The sequence below is a fragment of the Sander lucioperca genome, chromosome 22, assembly GCF_008315115.2.
Source record: "Sander lucioperca isolate FBNREF2018 chromosome 22, SLUC_FBN_1.2, whole genome shotgun sequence".
NCBI classification, from domain to species: Eukaryota; Metazoa; Chordata; class Actinopteri; order Perciformes; family Percidae; genus Sander; species Sander lucioperca.
In genome coordinates, this window is record NC_050194.1 from 13,515,084 (window position 1) to 13,535,393 (window position 20,310).

The window sequence follows — 20,310 nt, forward strand, 5'->3', positions numbered from 1 at the left end:
CCCGGTAGCGTTACAGGGCAGGCAGCATGACAGAGACAACCGTTGGACAGAGAACACTACAGGAGTGCTTTCATCAGCGACCCGATAGCTGCTGGTTAGTACATACGCAGGAACACCACAAGCGGGAGGAAGCGTGGGTTAATATTTTTATTGATACTGGAATGTCTCCACAACTGTGTGAGTCGATTGACTTCAAAAGGTTCGCCACTTTACTCGAACCAAAGTTCAAAACACCTGTTCATGTATGTCTTCTTTAGTCTGTCTATTTAGCTTTTTTTCCTGGCACACATTACTTATACATGTTGCATTTGCGGCGGTATCTTGTGTAGACTGTTTACATATTTATGACCATATGTAGCCTACATTTTATGTACCGTGTTATTGTTGAATAGATTGTGAATACATATTTCTAAAATTGTATGATGTTTTTGTTGAGTTATTACACAATACTTTTTCTGACCTTTTTGAATCTTGGCCCTGACAAATAACCCATATTACAAAAAAGACTAAAACTAACACTAAAGCTAATAAAAAGTAAACTAAAACTAAGCATTTTCAAAAAATAAAAACTAAACTAGCAAACCCGCTTTTAAAAATAAACTGAATTTAAAAACAAAGTCAAAACGAAATAAAAATTAAAACTAATAAAATGCAAAACTATAATAACCTTGTGATGCATCGGGAGATTGAATCGTTGACAGGATAATCATAATCAAATCGTGAGATCAGTAATGATTCACAGCTCTTCCCTATGGAGGAAATCCCAGCCTGCTGTTTTTTTCAGCCTTTAGTGCATTTTTAATGTAGATATGATACACCAGTAACATCATACTCTTACTCCCATTACAATTATCCAATGTCTGTAGTTTAATTACTGATTTTGAATGAGATATAATGGTAAGATTATTAAAATGATGATGAAATATGATGCATTATTACAGATTTAGTCTTAGTCTTTTAGACTGGAAAAAAAATTGATTACACGTATGAATAATTGAACACCCAAAATTGGGCCAAGCTCTTCAGTGAGTGTGTATGTAGCATGTTGTGCTGCTATTTAAATGATCAAGTAAAATTTAGAACATCACTTTTGCTTGTAATGTTTTGTATCAATGATCTGAATATTTCTTTCACCATTATATGTAATGCCAAGTCATTAATTTATCCTCAGTAATACCAATTGAGACTAAATCCAACAATTTCTTTACTTTTAGATCTAGACTTGGTTTGGAGTTTTTGCATCTTAACCCATTGTGACCGAGAAAAACAGACCATGCTTATTACTGTATTGGCTTTAATTTTAAGTGCATTGTGGTGCAACTGATAACATGAATGGGTTCATACCATTATTTATAAAAATTATTGTTTTCACAGGTATATGTTAAATGAAGCTGTGTTACATTTAAATAGGATGCAAAGCAAAACATAATTTCAACAGAGACAAAAAGAGAACCCACCACTACAGAGTAGAAATTGAGAAGTTGTTAGTACAAAACTGCTATGGAGCAAAAATGTGCTGCAGGAACAGTGTCACTAAGATGGCAACCAATATAGCAACGGTTGATGCTGTGGAAGTCGTGTTTGGAGCTGCTGTGGAGACTGAGCTGAATGTCACAAAGTGAACATTCGCGCCTGCCACTTGATCCATGATCCAGGTCTGGAACTCAGACACTCGGGCATAAACCTCAGGAAAACCAGCTAGGGCACAAGGTATTCCAAAACTGGTAATGCCAGCCTGGATCCACATTGAGGATTGTTTGCATTGCAAAGGTCCACCGGAATCCCCCTGAAAATGGAGACCAAACGCAAACTGAAGTAATGCTGCTGGTAACATGCTCAGAATGAGACTGGAGTTGTTAGCATAGCCAAAGATCCTTTATACTAAAGAGAGCGCATTTCAAGCAGTGCCAATGGTATGAAACGGTGCACACTTCCTGTCTCCTAAATGGAAAGTTATATTTGAATAATTTATTGTTGTTATTATATGTTCTTTTGCTAATGTTATATATTTACACAGCTAAAAGACATATTGACCATCACAGAGATTAGTTTTGTTAGGGTGTTCATGAATGTTGGCTGACGTTCTCTGTGTTGCCAAATCTCGCGAGAGTTTGGTCCTGAGACAGAAACAGGTCTCAAACTAAGTAACTATGTAGCTTGTGAGAAATGGGTCCAATACCTACTTTGGTGACAATGGGGCGAAAGGATCGCTCATAATCTGTGTTTACGTTCACTTCTCCCATTGGAATCAATACACTTGGACCTGCCGCTAGTCTCCTAAAGAGGCGTGGCAGTGGCGGAGCCCACATGACACAGATACAGGAAACTACCTTAAGTTGGGGCGTCTCGGTTCTAAACCGTCTCTGGCATAGCACATTCTCACTGACAAGAACATTTTAATAACAAAAATATAAACGTTTACATTAAGGTGCTGAAATTGGTAAGCAGGGATATAAGATGAGTAATAGTGTTTTAACTAAATCTATTAGTATAGCCCAACAGTTTTATTTTGGAGTGTCAAAGAGGGAAAGCAAATCAAAAGTAGTCAGTACAGCGGTTTCAAATATGACAACCATTTATTATTCTAACCTGGCATGCTCCTTTGTTCTCTTGTCCTGCACAAATCATTTTGTCAGTGATATTGATTTGTTGTTGGTAGTTGAAACTGCACTGCTTTTCTCCAATGACAGGAATCTGAACCTCCTGCAGTGAGTCAAAGGCTAGGTTGGGCTCTGTGGGAGAGAAGAGTCAACACATCTTCTGACAATGCAATAGTTTTCTGCCCAATGAACATGAATTTGTTTATTTGACAGTGAAACCTGTACCTGAGTTGTCAAGAATGGGATGGAGTGAGGAAAAGAGGGTGATAGAGCAGATCTACTGTCAGGAAACAAGATTAATGCCTAATATACTAATATTCTTCTGTAGCTGTGTGCCAATGCATTCTGTGTGGGATACAAGCCCCTCTCACGCGTTTCAGGCATGGTACAAGCATGCAATTTTATACATACTGTTGGGACCAGAACAGTCCAGAAATCCCACTTGGGCTCTGATGTCCAATTATACTACTGCGGTGACTGGCGCGTTGACATTTTTTCAGGTGTGAGATGCGCCTGTCACACCAGCAAACCATCTGTGCAGCTCTGCAGAAGCTTTTCAGCAGAAGTTTACAGCCATGCTAGTAAAACTCTCTAAGGCTCTGTAAGACTCTAATGCCAGTATGCTAACATCATGCACACAATGACAATGGTAACACATTGTTTTGCTGAGGCCCGTTCCATAAAGTGAGTTTACCAAATAAGCCAGGCTCCATATGGCTAGTCTGACTCATTTTCAGTTGATTCAGTTCCATAAAGCAAATTCAACATAGTTCAAGCTCTGTTACTATGGCTACTTACACTGGCGGATTGACCTGGTCAGGAGCAGGCTAGTTGTCAAAATGCCAAAGAAGTAGACTTTTAGTGGGTGTTCTTTCATAAGAAACACTGACGATTTTGAACCAGCTTTGTCTCACTGCAGCGCCGACAGTACATGCAGATAAATGGCACCTGTCTCCCCCGCTGTGCAGAGCTCCTCCCGCTTACAAGCTGGCAAAACTTTGCCAACAATCTTGAGTGGAACTGTCCTTGCGGAATGCAATTACTGTGGACGGATGGGTTAATTAAAATAAATAATTCATTATAATCATCTCTTAAATTATCATCACTGTCAACAAGCTCATTCATTTTTTCCGTAACCGTTTGTTAATTCATATAGAAATAGAACGCCCATTCTTCGAACTGTAGCGCTCTCATTTTAGTGTAGAGCATCGGATTTACCAACCCACCATAATGTTAAGATTATGGTCAGAGCTATGTCTGTTTGCCGTTTGCGTAAGAGTTACAATGTTGCTTAGTGATATTTGATTTCCACTACTAAGGCAACACCTTGTAATGTTTCTTGAACGCCGTAGATGTCCTTTAACAATTATAGCTTTAAAGTCCTTATAAGATTAATGAATTCTTCCCATGTTTTTAATTGTAAGCACTGCTCGGTGGCTGTGAACATTGACGTGCTCTCTTTACAAACAGCTGTCTGTCTCAATTTGATCCATGTTCGACCTCTCGGACTGCTTAAGAACAGCATGCACTTGCAATTATCTTGACTAAGTATACTTTAACCTGTTTCATTAAGTCTGATTGCGTGAGCTTAAATTGACTTTAATGGAACCGCTTTAGCCCTGTCTGATTTCTTAGGTTCATTTAAGGTCAGGTGTTGGACTTTAAACACCACTTTTCTTTGCATGTTTTATGGAACAGGCTTCAGGTAGGCCGACTATGTTCTATCTTGGTATGTCATGCTTGCATGCCAATACTCACCATCCTTTCCAAGTCTGCCCCATCCAGTGGCCCAGCAGGGGGTGGAGTCGAGAAACTGGCTGGGTTCACTTGCCAAGCAGACAGGGCTGATGTAGTCAGTGAAATGGACAGGGTTGCTGAGCTTCATTAGGGCAATGTCATTGTTAAACGGCACATTGTTGTAGTCAGGATGGACGATGATCTGGGACACGGTGCGGTTCACATCATGAACATTAGGGCCAGACTGAGTCACTCTTCCGAAGTAGAGAATCCATGGACTAGTTGATTTTCTGTATAAAATAATTAAAGACTTGACATGAAGAAATGTACTAATTATGCATGGTTTGGTATTTTCAGAGGCCTGAGAGCTTTTTACACTTAGCATGCTTTATGTGAGGAGGCTCTGTGTCTGGAGGTTAAGATAGTGATAGTCTCGCTTTGCCAGATCCTCCTCCAAAGAGTGCTGGAGGAGAGTCTGGCTACTCCACATAGCATTCGTGGATGGGAGGAAAATGTGCTCTGGTTTATTGGCATTTCTTTGAACCAATCACAATCGTCTTGGGCGGTGCTAAGCACTAGAGAAAAGCAGCGGTGCCGCTGCAAAATAGGCTCGGAAGGAACTTGTTTTTGTGAAACGTGTACGTTTTAAAAGTTGTTTTTAGTCATGCAACAGAAAACTCTGATTGGACAGATAGTCTAGCTGTCTGGATTTACCCTGCAGAGATCTGAGAAAAGGTTAACCATAGTCCTCATATATCGCCGGGGTTTAAAATTCCAACACAAAGGAAGCCTAAGGCAACGGATATCCTGCCTAAATGAGTGAAATATGGTGGATTTACCGGCGGCAACGGAGCAATCCCGGAAGTGGAACTTCAGGGATAGACTAGTGAGGACCTTCATACGTATGCTGGCTATACAAACAACTACTTACTGCTTTTACTTCTCATGTCTCAAAGTAGGAAGTAGTACCAATTCAACCTGTATTCACTCTAACGCGACAAATACTGACGCTTGGTCGGTGGCTCTCATCGTCAGTTACCGATGCGGAGGCTCCACGCAGAGCTTTTGCCGTAGCCTACGTAAGTGGCCTGAAGTTTATACTTGTGCGTTGGTGTGTGCGTCAATCTTTTTAAGAGAATAGCAGGGCCGGCATGTGTGTGGTAGGGCAATTGAGAGAGTGACAGCGATTACCTTCAAAGCGATTAGCGACTGTAGAGTCATAGGGCCTCATTCACCAACCGTTCTTACGAAGAAATGTGTTCTTAAACCCCACTTACTTTTTACAAAGATTGACATTCACTAATGTTTTCTTATCTTGGATTTGTTCTTAGCTAAGAAGAAAATCTACAAACACTCAAGAGCACTCTTACGCACATTTGAGTGATGCAAATAATTGGTTACTGCATTTTATATAATTCTACAGTTGTTTACAATGATTGTATTGTACTGTAATGTATTTCTGATCATTTCTTGAAAAAACAAATCATAGTATGCAAAGAAACACTAACACTGCAATTTACATCAGCAATTAAACTGATTAAATCCTGCGTTAGGTCTACTTGGTGATTGATCGCGCTATTTATAGGGCCAAAATGAGTGGTTTTTACTTCGTTACATTTTGCAGCAATTATCTATACTTTCTACTCCACTTCATATCTACAACGTTTCATTACATTTTCTGATCAGTTTTTCCTTCTGCCAAAACGTCTTCCTGACCGTCACATGTTTGTCTCACCAGTGAAGTTTGGTTGCCATAGATACAGTAAATATGGGGCACCGCCGATCCTTCATCGACTTCCAAGCCGGCTCCGGTGCTCCAGAGCCAGGGCGCAGCGCCGCTGACCCTCAGTAATCCAGCCTCCGGTAAAAATTAAAATGTTTGTTTTTTATTATTCACGTTTTTAAATCATAGTTGCCTCTCCACAGCATCATTTACTCCTCTGCCAGGCAGCGTAAGATTCATATCTTATTTATTTGGCTGGACCTCTTCACATCTCCTCCCCATTTTCGCTGCTTCGCACAGTTTTTTCACACTTTTTGCTTACTTGCATGCAGGGCATGAAGTTAACTTTTTTGACCACCAGCCACTGTGGCAGGTGGATTTTTAAATCCACCTGCCACAGGGACTTTTTACCAGCCACTTTTTTTTTGCGTCATGAAGGTGAAAAACAGGAATTGCTGTGTCTCTATGATCCTGTCCTATTGATGGTAGCCTACTCGTGAACATTGCGCCGTCATCACGTGCTGTAGTATGGGGGCCCGCCTTGATAATCCTGTGCTGGCTCGTTACGCCACTGCATATAAGAGATGAGATGACTGACAAAATCAGGAGTAGCCTACGCCACCACAACAACAACAAAACACTGGTGAATGCGCACCATAACACATGAATGTTTTTTGTATAGTTCTTAAAAATAAAAAAATAAATAAAAAGGAAACTTGTTTTGGGGAGAATAATACTTATTACTATTAATTAATTACTCTGGCCTGAGATTTTCTAGTAACCTTACCAAAAAGGCTCAGGATGCTGCAAATGTTGGTAAAATATGAAAAAGGCTGGTGGATTTAAGACACAAAATAATTTATTGGATGAATCAAATATGAACATATCTGTCATTGTCAGTGGCTTGTTGATCTTTACATTGTTAGTTAATGTCCTATCCTGGCCTGGGACACACATTCATACGGTTTAATAAAGTACTTTAACTTATCATTGCACTTACAATAACGTAGCTGTCCTCAATTTAGGTCATCCTGTACATCTCATCTGCGTTTTTTCCTGCGTCCACCGTGTGCGTTTGTGTGTGTGTCTGTGCGTGCGTGTGTTTGTGTGTGTGTCTGTTTGTGTGTGATTGTGTGTGCGCGTCAGTCGCGGGGGAAACGGAGCAGTCCCGCCCGCTGCAGAGAGCCGACAATTTGAAACAGCAGCGCTGACTTTAGAGTGAAAAAACGTCACAGCGTACATTGATGTTAAAATGTCTACAGGTTGGCAGGACGGTCTGAAATGTTTTGCACGGTCTTTCGCTGTATGTTTTGTTGGTAAATGTGAGATGTTCGAGTCGCATACACGTCTCGTCTTCATATCAGAAACTAGGAAATTAATTTAACCCGTTCTCACTCCCGCTTGGTCAGTGGCTGCACGTGGGATGCTGCAGGTAGATTGACAGTTTCACCCGCCAATCACAAAAGTTACCCGCATTTGGCGGGTGGGCGGGTGCCAATTTCATGCCCTGCTTGCATGGTTGAAGAAAATAAAACCATCTTAAAATACATCCCTGAGTTTGATGCTGGTTAGGATAGGAACTTCTTTTAAAAGCCAGCTGGCTTGTTTGTGGTAGTGGACATCTTCTACTTTTACTAAAGTAAATATGTCTCTGGTTATTTGTACTTTTACTTAAGTACTGAGATTTCATGTCCTTATATGGGAATTGGCGGGGCGTTTTCTTATGCTAATTAGGAACAACTGGCACACGCTTTCAATTACGAAGACGTGGGATTCATCAATCCTAAGAACACAGGTGCGAACAATTCTGCTGTTTTAGGACACGTCATGAATCCGACGTAGACTTTTCTTAGGGACTTTCTTAAGAAAATATTTAAGAGAAAACTTAGGATGATATTGGTGAATGAGGCCCATAGTGAGAGAAACAAAGTGTCTCCCCTGTGCTTTCTGACCACAGTGGGAAATCTGTAGCAGGAAAAGTTAACCCTCTCCTTGATTTCATGTTTATGAAGGAGAACCAGGAAATGCAACGGTAAAAAGCCACGGCCGAGTGACGTACGTCGCTGGACATGCAGTTAAATTTTTTGAGAGGTGCATGTCAGGCTATGGCGTAGGGTCCGTGTCTCCACGTACCTATGTACGTAGCCACGGTGTAGATTTAACACAGAAGCATAAATCACACTTTAGCGTCCGTGTGGAACGCACCGTGCATAGTAGCAGTTCGGACTGCGGAGCTGTAAAATGACGTAGTATGAAGAGCTATTCTAAGAGCTTCTCTGGCAAGTTTTGTGTTGTAATAAACTTCATATTCAAGTAAGGACAGCTAATTCATCTGAGTAAAGATGGACCTGAATGGACTTTTCTACATCAAGAATAATAATATTACAGGTTGCATCAAGTTTTATCAGAACTAGACAGCTGTTGTATCAGTAAATTTCAGTCCCTCTAACTTCTATAAAAACAAGTTTGTGTCATATTTGCTGAAACTGTCAATATATATCCTAATAGTCTGTGCCGGAAATGGTACTCACTGGTACGTAATACCGGCACTTTTTTAATTAATTTAGCTTTTATTGAATTTTCAGTACATTATAACAACTGAACATAGTCACCTCAACTTGTGAGTGATATTTGGAAAAACAACAACATAAAAATAAAATAAACCAAACAAGAAAAAGGGGAAACAGATCCTGTGAGGAAAGGTGATGATAGCCACAAAAATAGAAATAAAATGTATACATTTCAAGTTGCTGCTTTATCCACTAATGAGTCCAAGCTGTGAACCAATGTCCTTATCCTTTGTTTAAGTAAAATGTCCACTTCTGCCATCTTTTGGCATATAAACCTTCTCTCAAACCTAGCACAAAAGTCAACCTTTCCATTGCCCTTATTTCATGTATGACCTCAAACCATTGTTGCCGTTTAGGACAATCAGGCTTTTACCAGTTTGTGGTTATGGCTTTCCTCGCTGCTGTAAGGAGTATCTTCACCAGGTATCTGTCCCTCTGTACTGTTACAAGTGAAATATGACCCAAGTACAAGACAGTGCATACGAAAGGAATCTTATAGCCAAGTACATTACTCAAAACTAAATGTACGTCCTCCCAAAATGATTTCAATTTTTCACAACTCCAAAAAACGTGTGTGATGAGCTTCTACGCAGCCACATTGTCTCCAACAGGGCTGGTGTGTTGAAGATGTTTTACTGCTAATCTTAGGTGTAATAAAGAAACGCACCAAATTCTTCCAGTTAAACACCCTCAGTTGTTGTGAACTTGTGGAAGTATGTTGGGTTTCACACATATCGAACCATACATCTGATGGAATTTCCATCTTTTAGTTCCTTTTCCCATCTTGATTTCAAATATAATGTTGAGTTGCCCATACATTCCATAATTCTTTCATAAAACATAGAAATGATTTTAACGCAGTTACTATTTGGTCTATAAGCATTCATCTCCATTTTCAATTCTTTGTTATAGTAATCTCTAAATTGTATATACCTAAATAAATCCCGATTGTGAAGGGAAAATCTTTCTTTTAATGTTTGGAAAGTCTGTAATTCCTTGTTGTCTATTATCATGCACACTGCCTTAATACCTTTTACTGCCCAATCCTTGAATATGGCATCATTAACTCCTGGCTTAAACTGGGTGTCAAAGGCTATCCATCTAAGCACTCTCTGGTCTTTCCTTAGTTTTAGCTGCCTCACAAAGTTAAACCAGAACTCTAGAGCACTAGAAGTTATAGAGTCAATTTTACCTTTGACTAATAAGGGGATTTCTTTTTCTCCTAACACTGACTGGATCTGATAACCTTCAACTATGTCTCGATTTCCTTCCATCTAGCAAAATAGTTGTCATTACACCAAAGAAATAGGGGGCGGAACTGTATGGCGCTAAAAGAGTCTCTGCGCTGTGTGAACGCGTTCATGTGATTGGCTTATAAGTAAACAATCCCCCACGTGGGGTGCGTTCTTGTGATTGGCTAAAACAAGGGAGATATCTGATTGGTTGCACAACATTCCCTGTTTAAAAAAAGGCATTTGTGTGTCGAGCCAAGTCAGGGCAGTCTCAAAATTCACACACAAATGCAGTGAAGTTCAGACTGCAAGCAGTTTGTAAATCAAGATACATTTGTGTGTGCATCAGAAAAACATTTCTGAATCTTGTCCTGTGCATTTCTGAATCTTGTGTGCATTTGTAAATGTTGTTTGCATTTCTGAATTTTGTATGCATTTGTGAATCTTCTGTGCTTTTTAAATTTTGTGTGTGTATTTGTGAATTTTGTGCGCATTTGTGTATCCTGTGTGTGTATTTATGAATCATGTGTGTGCATGTATGAATCCTGTGTGTGCATATGTGAATGTAGTGTGTGCATTTATCTTTATTGAGACTCTTTTAGCTCCATATCCCAGATAAATCTAGAAAAAAGCATGTCCCAGGCTAAGTACTGGTGTTGAAGGACCTCTACTGGCAATGCTTGGAATAGCTATAGCAATGTAGGCAAAATGTCCATCTTAATTACGCTAATCTTACTACTAAAATACAATGGGTGAGTAGACCATCTTTCAATATCTTTTTTTAATATTTTGGTTAATTAAATTATAGTTTACCTCATTTGTTTAGATTTTTAACAATGATCACCCCTAAGTACTTTATTGATTCCATATCCCATCTTACATCATATCTACATCTTATTTCCTTTGAAGGAGTATAGTTGAATGACAAAAGTTGTGTCTTTGTAATATTTATTTTATAACCAGCATAATAACTAAACTCCTCTAGGATTTCCATCAGTATAGGTAAGGAGGTCTCAGGGTCCATCAAATGAACCAAAATATTGTCCGCAAATAAACTAATCAAGTGATCTATGTGTCCAATTTTAATGCCTCGTATTTTTTTATGTTGGCAAATTGTCTGGGCCAGGGGTTCAATATAAAACGCAAATAGTGTGGGACCCCTCTCCAATATGAAAAATGGAGACAATGATCCATTGACTTTTATTCTTGCTGTTGGTTGTTGATAAAGTGTTCTAATTATCCCTATTGATTGTTCGCTAAAGCCAAATCTATTCAAAGTTTGATATAGGGAACGGCAGTTAACCCTATCAAAAGCCTTTTCGGCATCAAGGCTTTGTAGTATCGTTGCTTTATTTTCCTTTTCTGTTCTATCTATCAAATGTAGTGTCCTTCTGAAATTGTCAAGTGTTTGCCAGTTTTTAACAAACCCAGTTTGGTCTTTGTCAATTAATTCCGGGAGAAGGTCTTCAAGTCTTTTTGCAATAATCGCTGTGTACAATTTATAATCTACGTTGAGAATTGACATAGGTCTATAGTTACTGCAATATTCCCTGTCTTTTCCCTCCTTTGGGAGTACTGTAATAAGTGCCTCTTTCCATGATGGCGGGAGTTTACCTTCTCCTTTAATCCAATTAAATGCTTTCAGCAGGAGGGGAGCTAGCTCTTCTTTAAAGGTTTTGTACCACTCCGCTGGAAAACCATCACTACCTGGAGTTTTACTTGACTTTAAGTTGGCTATTGCATTATTTATCTCTTACAGTGAAAAATCTGCTATGATACAATCATTCTGTCTCTTGCCACTACGAGGTAGATCCAGATCGTTAAGAAAATGTTCCATTGCTTCTACTTTAGTGTTGGAGGTTTCGGTATATAGTTTTTTTGTAGTTGTTTAGGAAAATGGCTTCTATTTCTACTGGATGATATTTTAGTTTATTTGTTTCTGGGTCCCGCATCTTATGTATGGTACTATCCGCTTGTTGTTCACGTAAACGTCGGGCAAGTAATTTAGCTGCCTTAGGGCCTGATTCATAATATGTCTGTTTGTAAAAACAAGCTTTCTTCTCAACATCTTGTTCTAATAGATCATTAATCTGTTGTCTTTAATTGTTGTATTTGCACAAAAAACAGTTATTTTTATGTTGCTGCTCCACATTAGATAGGTCTAATACAAGGTTATTATATTCCAAGACCCTCCTCTTTTTATTTGATGTTGTTAAGGCAATCAATTTGCCGTGAGTCACTGCCTTCAATGAGTTGTCATTAATCTTCACGTATTCTCTTATATCCGATTTAATTTGTTCTACAGCTGCTTTGCTATTTAATAAGCCTACATTTAACCTCCACCCTGTATTCATCAGCTACCCCAATTCTACATTCCTGCACCCTATAATAATCACTTTTTGGCATAAAAAAATAATCTATCCTAGAGTAGGTAGAATGTGGGGCCGAATAGGGAGTATAATTTCTGTCGAGTGGGTGAGTACACCTCCAGATATCACAATATCTGATTTCATCCAAGGCTGTTTTGATAAATTTTGATAATTTGTTTTTATTTTTCTTTAGACTAGTGTATCCAGGTAGTGATTCAATACTATATTAAAATCGCCTCCACATAAACAGACCCCCTCTGCTTCCAGTGCAATTACATCCATTAGTGATTTGAAAAATAGTTTACTATTAGGAGGTGCATAAACATTTACTAAGGTTACTATATCCTCTTCAATCCTTCCCTTTACAATGAGATATCTACCCTTGTTCTCTTTTATTTCCTTAATGACTTTGAACTTAAGTGCATTTGCAATAAGAATAGCAATTCCTCTCCTGTGACATTGCACAAATTAATTATAATAGGTATTTTTTTAAACCAAACCGTTTCAATTTTTCATGCTCTTGCTGAGAAAGATGAGTTTCTTGCAAAAAAAAATATATGTTCTCTTTTTTTTTTTATTTGGCCATTACCTTAGACCTTTTAATCGGGTTTCCCAACCCATTCACATTTAAGGACATTAGCTTTACTTCAATAGATTGCATCACAGCTGGGCTGAAAATATCTCACACCATTATGTTCCCACAGGCTAAACGTTGAAACCATAAGTAAAGATAACTGGAGCACAATAACATGCTTAGAACTGATTAGAACAGGCATTATAACAAACACAAAATAAGACTTCAAAAGTCTGAAGAGCATTCTTCAGTTTTAAGTGAAGGGGGAATGATACCTTTTACAGAAAAAGGGCCCCCTCCCAGTTAGTCCGCTACAGGCTGTCTCTGAACTTAAGTGCGCGCCCGTGGGCAGAGCTGAACTCTCACTAGCTATGTTTCTATCCACACGTTTTTATCCGAATTAAGTGATATCGAATGAAAAATGCCTTATGGAAACAGTAAAATTCGATTGAATTTCTTGAATATCGACTCAAAGAAAATACGTTATAGTACCTTATGCGATCAACACTGATGGAAACGTTATTTGCCGAATAAATAATGAATTGCAATTGCGGTCATTTTATGGTTGCAACCCGCCACAAAACGAAGAAGTTCATTTCCGCCCAGTATTTCCGCTCTGTTTGCACACATGGCGGGTGTCAACAAAGAAAGATGTAAGTGGACGAACGAGGAGACAAGAGACTTTTTGAATTTAATTTACGAGCAAAGTATAACGCTGTCGTTCCCACACCACAGGCCGCCTCCATTGTCGTCGGGCATTTACGTGCATCTACATCTGCATCATCATAGCAATGTGTTGATTTCGTTGTTTTCTTATTATAGCTTGATATGTCGCTATCAACTGGCACATAAGCACTATTACAACTTGTGCAATATTGATCATTTGTTGGTAGATGGCGCGATCCATTTTATCTAGCAAAACTTTGTTTGCAAATGTTTGCTTGAATGTTGTGCGATTCAGTGCGAAAATGAATGAAAACACTTTAAAATGTCTCAAATCAATTCGATATACCAATTTGACCGCAAAACAGCATGTGACGTCATTACGCACAGGTTTTTGTTCGCTTTAAAGCCGTTGGATGGAAACACACTTTCATCAGCTTTATTGGCATGAGTTTTTTTTTACCGAACTTCAGATAATTCAATTGACAAGTGGATGGAAACTTAGCTACTGCCCCCGCGAGTCAGTACATGAATACAATATAGTATATTATGGGACAATTATTTACTGTCTGTTTTTAAACACTACTGCTCATCCCGGTGTCTGCGCTGAAATTCCTGGAGGCGCACTCTAGCTCGCCTGGCACTGCTCTCAAGGTCTACACCTGTGTGCGACCCCACTTTCTGACAGGGTGACCGTTGGAGACGCTCCATCAGATGTTTCCTACCAAGCGGTTTCTCTGGCACCTCCACAGCGTATCCCCGCTGTCGGAGCTCCTGCGCTGCCTCCCAAGCACTGCTGTACACCTGCACACCGCTTTCCCAGTGGATATGCATCCTGTTAAAGGGCGTCTGGAATGGGTAGCCTTTATCTTTCAGTATCTTTTTGATGCCGGCGTATGCCTTGCGCTGCTGGAGAACGGTGGCTGTGTAGTCGTGGTCAAAAAACAGCGGTTTCTCTCCTATTGTGATTTTCTGTCGCCATGCTTTCTGGATAATAATCTCCTTAGTACTGTATTGCTAAAAAATAATTATAATAGATCTCGGGGGTGAGTTGGGCCCAGGTTTCGGCGCCAGGGCTCTGTGGGCGTGCTGTATCTGCAAATCCATCTCATCACTCAGCTTAAGTTCGGTTCGTAACAGTTTTTCAACAAACGCTATCACTGACCCATCTTCTGCACTCTCCGGTACACCGTGGATCCGCAGATTGTTTCGCCTTGCTCTCGACTCAAAGTCATTCAATTTGTCCTCCAGCTTCTGTTGGTTCTTCATCATTTGTTGGAGAGTGGTGTTAGCTTCAGTACTCCACGTTTCTGTGTCGTCGATCCGGGTTTCCATCTCGCTGATTTTCTCGTTTCGCTCCTGCATAGCTTGCATGTATGTCGCTAGGTTGACGTCTTGCTTGAACTCGTGGAATTCTTCTCTCATGTCATGTTTAATTTCTTCTTTAAACGTTTTTAGATCTTGCTTTAGTTCCGATTTAAAGTCGCCAATCTGCTTACTTATAGCTTCGAGACCCGTGCACCCCGTTCCTGTTGTTGAGTCGCCGCCATGTTGACCTTCTTCCCGCATGTTGTCCTTAGTGTGTTCTGCCCAGTGTAAATCTTTACCCGCCGGTTTATCTTGCGTCCCACTAACTTTGCCTTTGTACAACCCCTTCATAATCTTAACGGATTCAACTTTGTTTTCTTTGAATTCAGTTTATGCGCTCAGCCTGCCATTTTGTTCTGTAGCCAGCTGGATGCCCGGCACTTCCTCTTTTAGTGCAATGCAGGCACTGTTGATAGTAATACATGAGATAGATAATCTGTGGAAAACAGGTATGTTCCTCTGCCTTCACCTGGTGCTCCTAATGGCATTTACAAGTCTCCACCACACCCCAAGAAAAACTATTGATACGAGGAGTGTACTGATGAGATACTGTGTATCTGTAAAATGAGAAAGTTGTTTTACCTCAGTTAAAACAACTCTTGTGACTATTATTATAGACATGTCTGTGTTCTTTGTGCACTGCAGCCATATTGGAAAAATCTACTGTTGTAAGAAAGAAAATTTAAGACTCCTTTTAATGATGTAAACCAGGCAATGGCTACCAATTGTATGTTAGCTACAAGTGAAGCGTGACTTTGTTCTTATCGTAGGGTTTCCCATCACCAAGTTCAATAAGGCAACAGATGCAGGTGCTATGAGTTTCTCTTACGTTATGATGCAGTGGGCTGCTGTGAGTACCCACTGGTCACTGATCAGGGTCCCTCCACAGATGTGTTGGTCTAACCCCGGGATACTGAAGTGCACGCTGACCTGCCAGGGCCATGCTCCAGCTGTGGCATTCACACCACCCACTATCCTTTTGTTCAGAGGTGCCAGCCCACAATCTGACAGAGCATAGAAATATGTGTGTCAGTACACATACAGTAAAGTTAAGCTGATTCATGTGTGAAGCTTAAAGTGTTTTTCATTTGTGTTCATTGTTGTTACAGTGCATCTCTGTAATATATGACTGTGCTTACCCTGAGCCTTTGACCCTGTAGGAAAGAAAGATAAAGATTAAGTTACATCGCTCTGTGTGTTTAATGGTGTTAGACCAATCAAATCGAAAATGGAAGGCCAGACTTTTTCGTTGTTGTAACAGGTGTGTTGATAGTTGACACTTCCTCAGTATAGTCCTAACCAACAAGGAGTCATGAAAGAGGCAAGTTATTATCTTAGAAACTTATCTTAGTACTTGAAAGTAACCACTTCAGAACACACCTCAATAGTTTACAAGCATTTCATTTTTAATTTTCAGAAATGTCAAATTATTAGATTTTTATTTGACATAAACATCACAGTTACATTTGACGAATCCAGATGCATTGCTTGAGTGTTTAGCATGCATGCAAATTTTCAACACCTGTTGAATACCAAAAACTCACAAACGGCAAAAACTGTAGTAGGCTAATAATAACAATGCTTATAATATAGTAATAATAACAATACTAATAATAAAAGGGGAAAGAAAATGTTCAAGAAGATTACAAGTGCACAAAGAAGCAATATATTCAGAATTAATTACATGCATAAGCTATAAGGCAAAGGCCACATGATCAGACAATAACCATTATAGGTCTGTACAAACAACAGCCATGCAATAAGTCATGTCTTTACAAAGTTATTATTCAGCTCATATTTGGAGTTGTTTTTAACGGTGTGTGTAAAAGACTCTTTTCTTTAACTTACAATCAACTACTAACTACAATCCAGTACATCTGAATCCTTAAAAATGACCATGAAGTTGGATCAAAACCTCTAATACTATTAACAAAAACTTAAACAAAAAAAAAAAGGATTTATTGGGTTGAAATAGTCAATAAACTGGCAACTCAGTGTAAAAGCTCACCTTGCCCTGTGAGGACTGCACACACCATCAGTATCCATCCAGTCCAGACTGCCATCGTGAGCTGTCACTAACTTTTTGCCTTAAGTTAAGCACAGAGAGTTATATACGCTCACCACTGGTCACTGTCATACTAGGCCACTCCCTCCCTTCTGCGTAAGCTTCCACAGTTTCCAAAACAAAACTTTCAGAGTGCCCAGATCACTTTACTATTTACACAACACAACTTGCTGTATTGTCTTTTTACACTACCTGACTCACCGGTGACATGGGCTCACACACTACTTTAATGACTTTATAACTAAGATGACATTTCAACTTTACCCACTCAAGTGCCTCAGTTTCCTTCACCATTTTAACTAGTAGGATCCCCGAACTGAAGAGCACCAGAGGGACACACTGTATGACATGCCAATTTGTATGCCGTTTTTGCGTGGTATCAAGGTCAAGGTAAACTTTATTATCCCACAAGGGGAAATTCATGTGGTCATTCATTACGTGTCCTTGTCACAACATATTCTCTAAACATAGACACCACAGACAAGCCAATAAGCATGTATAGAGAAGAGAATAATACTACAGAAATGACAATGACAGAAATCAACAATAACAATACACAAAAAAAATACACAATACTACAAAAAAGACAATCCGACGTCTGACATTTACGATACGAAAGAAAAAAAAAAAAAAAAAAAGAAACTATAAAATTATCATCAGGTAGCTAAACATTTTAAAAATAATAAGAAAAATTAAGATCTACCATCCAGTTAAAGTGCCAGTGCGGAATTAAAGTGCTTGTGATGTGCTTGGTCATTATACAGTCTGATCGCTGTAGGCACAAATGATTTATTGTACCTTTCTGTTCTAATTCTCTGTTGTAAAATTCTACCAGTTGACCTATTGCTTCTCATAAATTTATGGTGAAGAGGGTGAGTAGGGTCATTAAGGATTTGGTCAGTCTTTTTTAAGATAAGCTCATTGTACAACTGAGCTGCCGACACCTGGTCAATTCCGATGATCCTACTGGCCATCTTGATCAATCGCTGCAATCTCTTTTGGTCCTTAACATGCATGTTACCAAACACACAGATAAGGCCAAAAGACAGAACACTCTGGAGGATACTTTTGTAAAACATTACAAGGATGTGTCTGTCTAATCTAAAAGTGTTTAGTTTCCTAAGGAAAAACATCCGCTGGTGCATTTTCTTAGTTTTATTCAGTGCACATACATTAAAAGTTAATTTAGAGTCAATTTCAACTCCCAGATATTTGTAGGTTGAGACTCTCTCTACAAGTTCACCATTGATCTTAGAGGGGGGGGCTGTAATTCTATTTTTGTTAAAATCTATGACCATCTCTTTTGTTTTCTTCACATTTATTTCAAGGAAATTATCAGAACACCACTGAGTAAAACCCTGTAATTCCCTCTGGAATTCATTTACAGAAGAAATGTCAGATTTTAAAAAACCAACCAGTGCTGTGTCATCAGCGTATTTAAAATAAGTGTGGGCTGAAGAGGATGATTGACAGTTATTGGTGTACAATGTATATAAAATAGGTGACAGAACGCACCCTTGTGGTGCCCCTGTGTTTATAATTATCAAGACGCATAATTGTTTTTTAGCTTGTTTATCAATGCCGTTTGGCCTCCATTGACCTACATTACATGTGAATTATCGCTGTAGCGAGTAGTATGAAAGGAGGGAGGTTGGTTGGGGTGGCGGATGGGTAAAACACAGGACTTTCACCCAGGAGAGCCGGGAGCGCATCCCACGTGTGGCGTTTATCCACCGTTTTTTTTTTGTTTTTAATTTCCCCAATGTTCTTTTCCTAAAGTCAAACGTTTATTGTTTTGCTAAGCGTGTGACGTTGGTCACCGTCGTGTTTTTGTCGTTTTTTAGTGTTACTAAAGCCTTTCCCAATGTTCTTTCCCTAAATCCAACCTTTTTTTTTTTTTTACACGCGTAGGGGAGAGTTGATGAGTCAGTGGGTAAGTTGACCCACCCCCTGTTTCTAGACAACTATGCACATTTGCCATCATGTGACCATACATTCTGAAGGACTCAATAATTTCTATTTTGCTGTGAAGAGGAGAAGCACATGGGACAAGAGGTAAGTTGTTGTTTTTCACAAAAACACTTTTTTGCTTGTTAAAGTAAATTTTCTGCATTGCAGGTATAATAGCTGTTGTGCCAAAGCAAATTTATCTAGGTCTAAAGTTGTGTATGGTACATGTTGGTGATTTGTCAACATATAAAACCATGTGAATCATTAAGCTTAAGGTTAGCCTGAATTGCTAAGCTAGGCCGTTTTTACCTAAATGGTGACTGTGGGGCAAAGTCAGCCAGATGATGTGGGGTAAATTGAACCAGAGTTACAGCCTTCAACGAAACGCATAAAGTCGGGGGGTTCTTTGACAATCTGACCAAAAGTGATGGACAGGTGACAGAATTAATATATTCCATAATAATACAATTTAATGGCAACTAAAGCAAGATACAAGAGTAAAGTACATTTACTGTACAAGAAATTGGCATGTGTTTACTTATCAGCCACAGTTACCAGGATATGCATTCAGGGCTGTTTAGTATGATTTTAGCATAGCTTAACGATTCTGATTTTTTTCATCATGGCTCTTGTCTTTGTTTTATAGGTTTAAATTCCCAAATGATGTGCTGAAGAAATTTCCTAAATCTCAAAAGGTTGGAGGAACTGCAACCTTGATGGAAGGAATGTCCAATAGTCGTTTTTCATTGTGCTGAGGTCTGGAAGTTCAAACTGTTGTTTTCTACTCACAAGTTCTGAAAGAACAACAAGAACTGAACACAGTGGAGGGACGTTCTTTTTGCCAAACACGTTTATATATATATATATATATATATGTGTGTGTGTGTGTGTGTGTGTGTGTGTGTGTGTGTGTGTGTGTGTGTGGACATGACTTGAAAACTACGCTGGCAGTCCTTCACTTAACAGAAATGTTTAAAACTATTTCTGTTAAGTGAAGGACTGCCAGCACCAATACAAAAAATAAAAGATTAAAAGGGAAAATTAAACTTCAACTGGTTTGTTTTGTGTTGTTTGAGGTAGCTTTAAAAAAAAAAAAAAAACATTGTTTGGAAAGGTAAGTGCATTATTAAATAATTTTTTTTAAGAGGCAAGTTATTTTTTTTTTATTATGCTTGCATTAAAACGTGAAAAATAGGATGGTCAATTTACCCCCAGATGGCTCAATTTACCCACTGACTGGGATCAACTTACCCCTACCCTGGGGTAGGTTGAGTCACATGAACACTTTTTTTTTCTGAGGTCATATTTCCAAGGCTCTTTGTCATAGGTGTATTCTTATATTTTCAGTTGATAGGCAACATCCCAAATTAACAGTAGATGTATTCATTATACTTCGGTCTCAATTTCCCTTGTCTGGAGATCCACATAAGTAAAAACTGGCTCATCTTACCCCACTCTC

General features: G+C 39.1%; 2 protein-coding genes across 3 annotated transcripts in view; one reads left to right on the forward strand and one right to left on the reverse strand.

Annotated features, from left to right (window-relative positions):
• Positions 1 to 20,310, forward strand: part of si:ch211-180a12.2 — an 86,660-nt gene that overhangs the window by 15,512 nt on the left and 50,838 nt on the right. The window lies entirely within an intron of this gene.
• On the reverse strand, positions 777 to 17,267 carry zgc:123217 (uncharacterized protein LOC641414 homolog). Its single transcript, XM_031315842.2, has 6 exons — positions 16,845 to 17,267; positions 15,976 to 15,990; positions 15,666 to 15,840; positions 4,359 to 4,627; positions 2,590 to 2,732; positions 777 to 1,786 (listed from the first exon to the last, which is right to left on the reverse strand). Exons 1-6 carry the CDS (start codon positions 16,897 to 16,899, stop codon positions 1,499 to 1,501), a joined length of 945 nt encoding a protein of 314 aa, XP_031171702.1. The 5' UTR covers positions 16,900 to 17,267; the 3' UTR covers positions 777 to 1,498.

Bases quoted from the DNA above. Each gene is read 5' to 3' on its own strand.
- zgc:123217 (XM_031315842.2), bottom strand. From the start codon at position 16,899: ATGGCAGTCTGGACTGGATGGATACTGATGGTGTGTGCAGTCCTCACA. The intron at 4,628-15,665 runs GTAAGAGAAACT...TATTTTATACAG, and splicing joins GCAGCCCACTGCATCATAAC to AAAATCAACTAGTCCATGGA. The intron at 2,733-4,358 runs GTGAGTATTGGC...TCTCTCCCACAG, and splicing joins GGGCAGACTTGGAAAGGATG to AGCCCAACCTAGCCTTTGAC.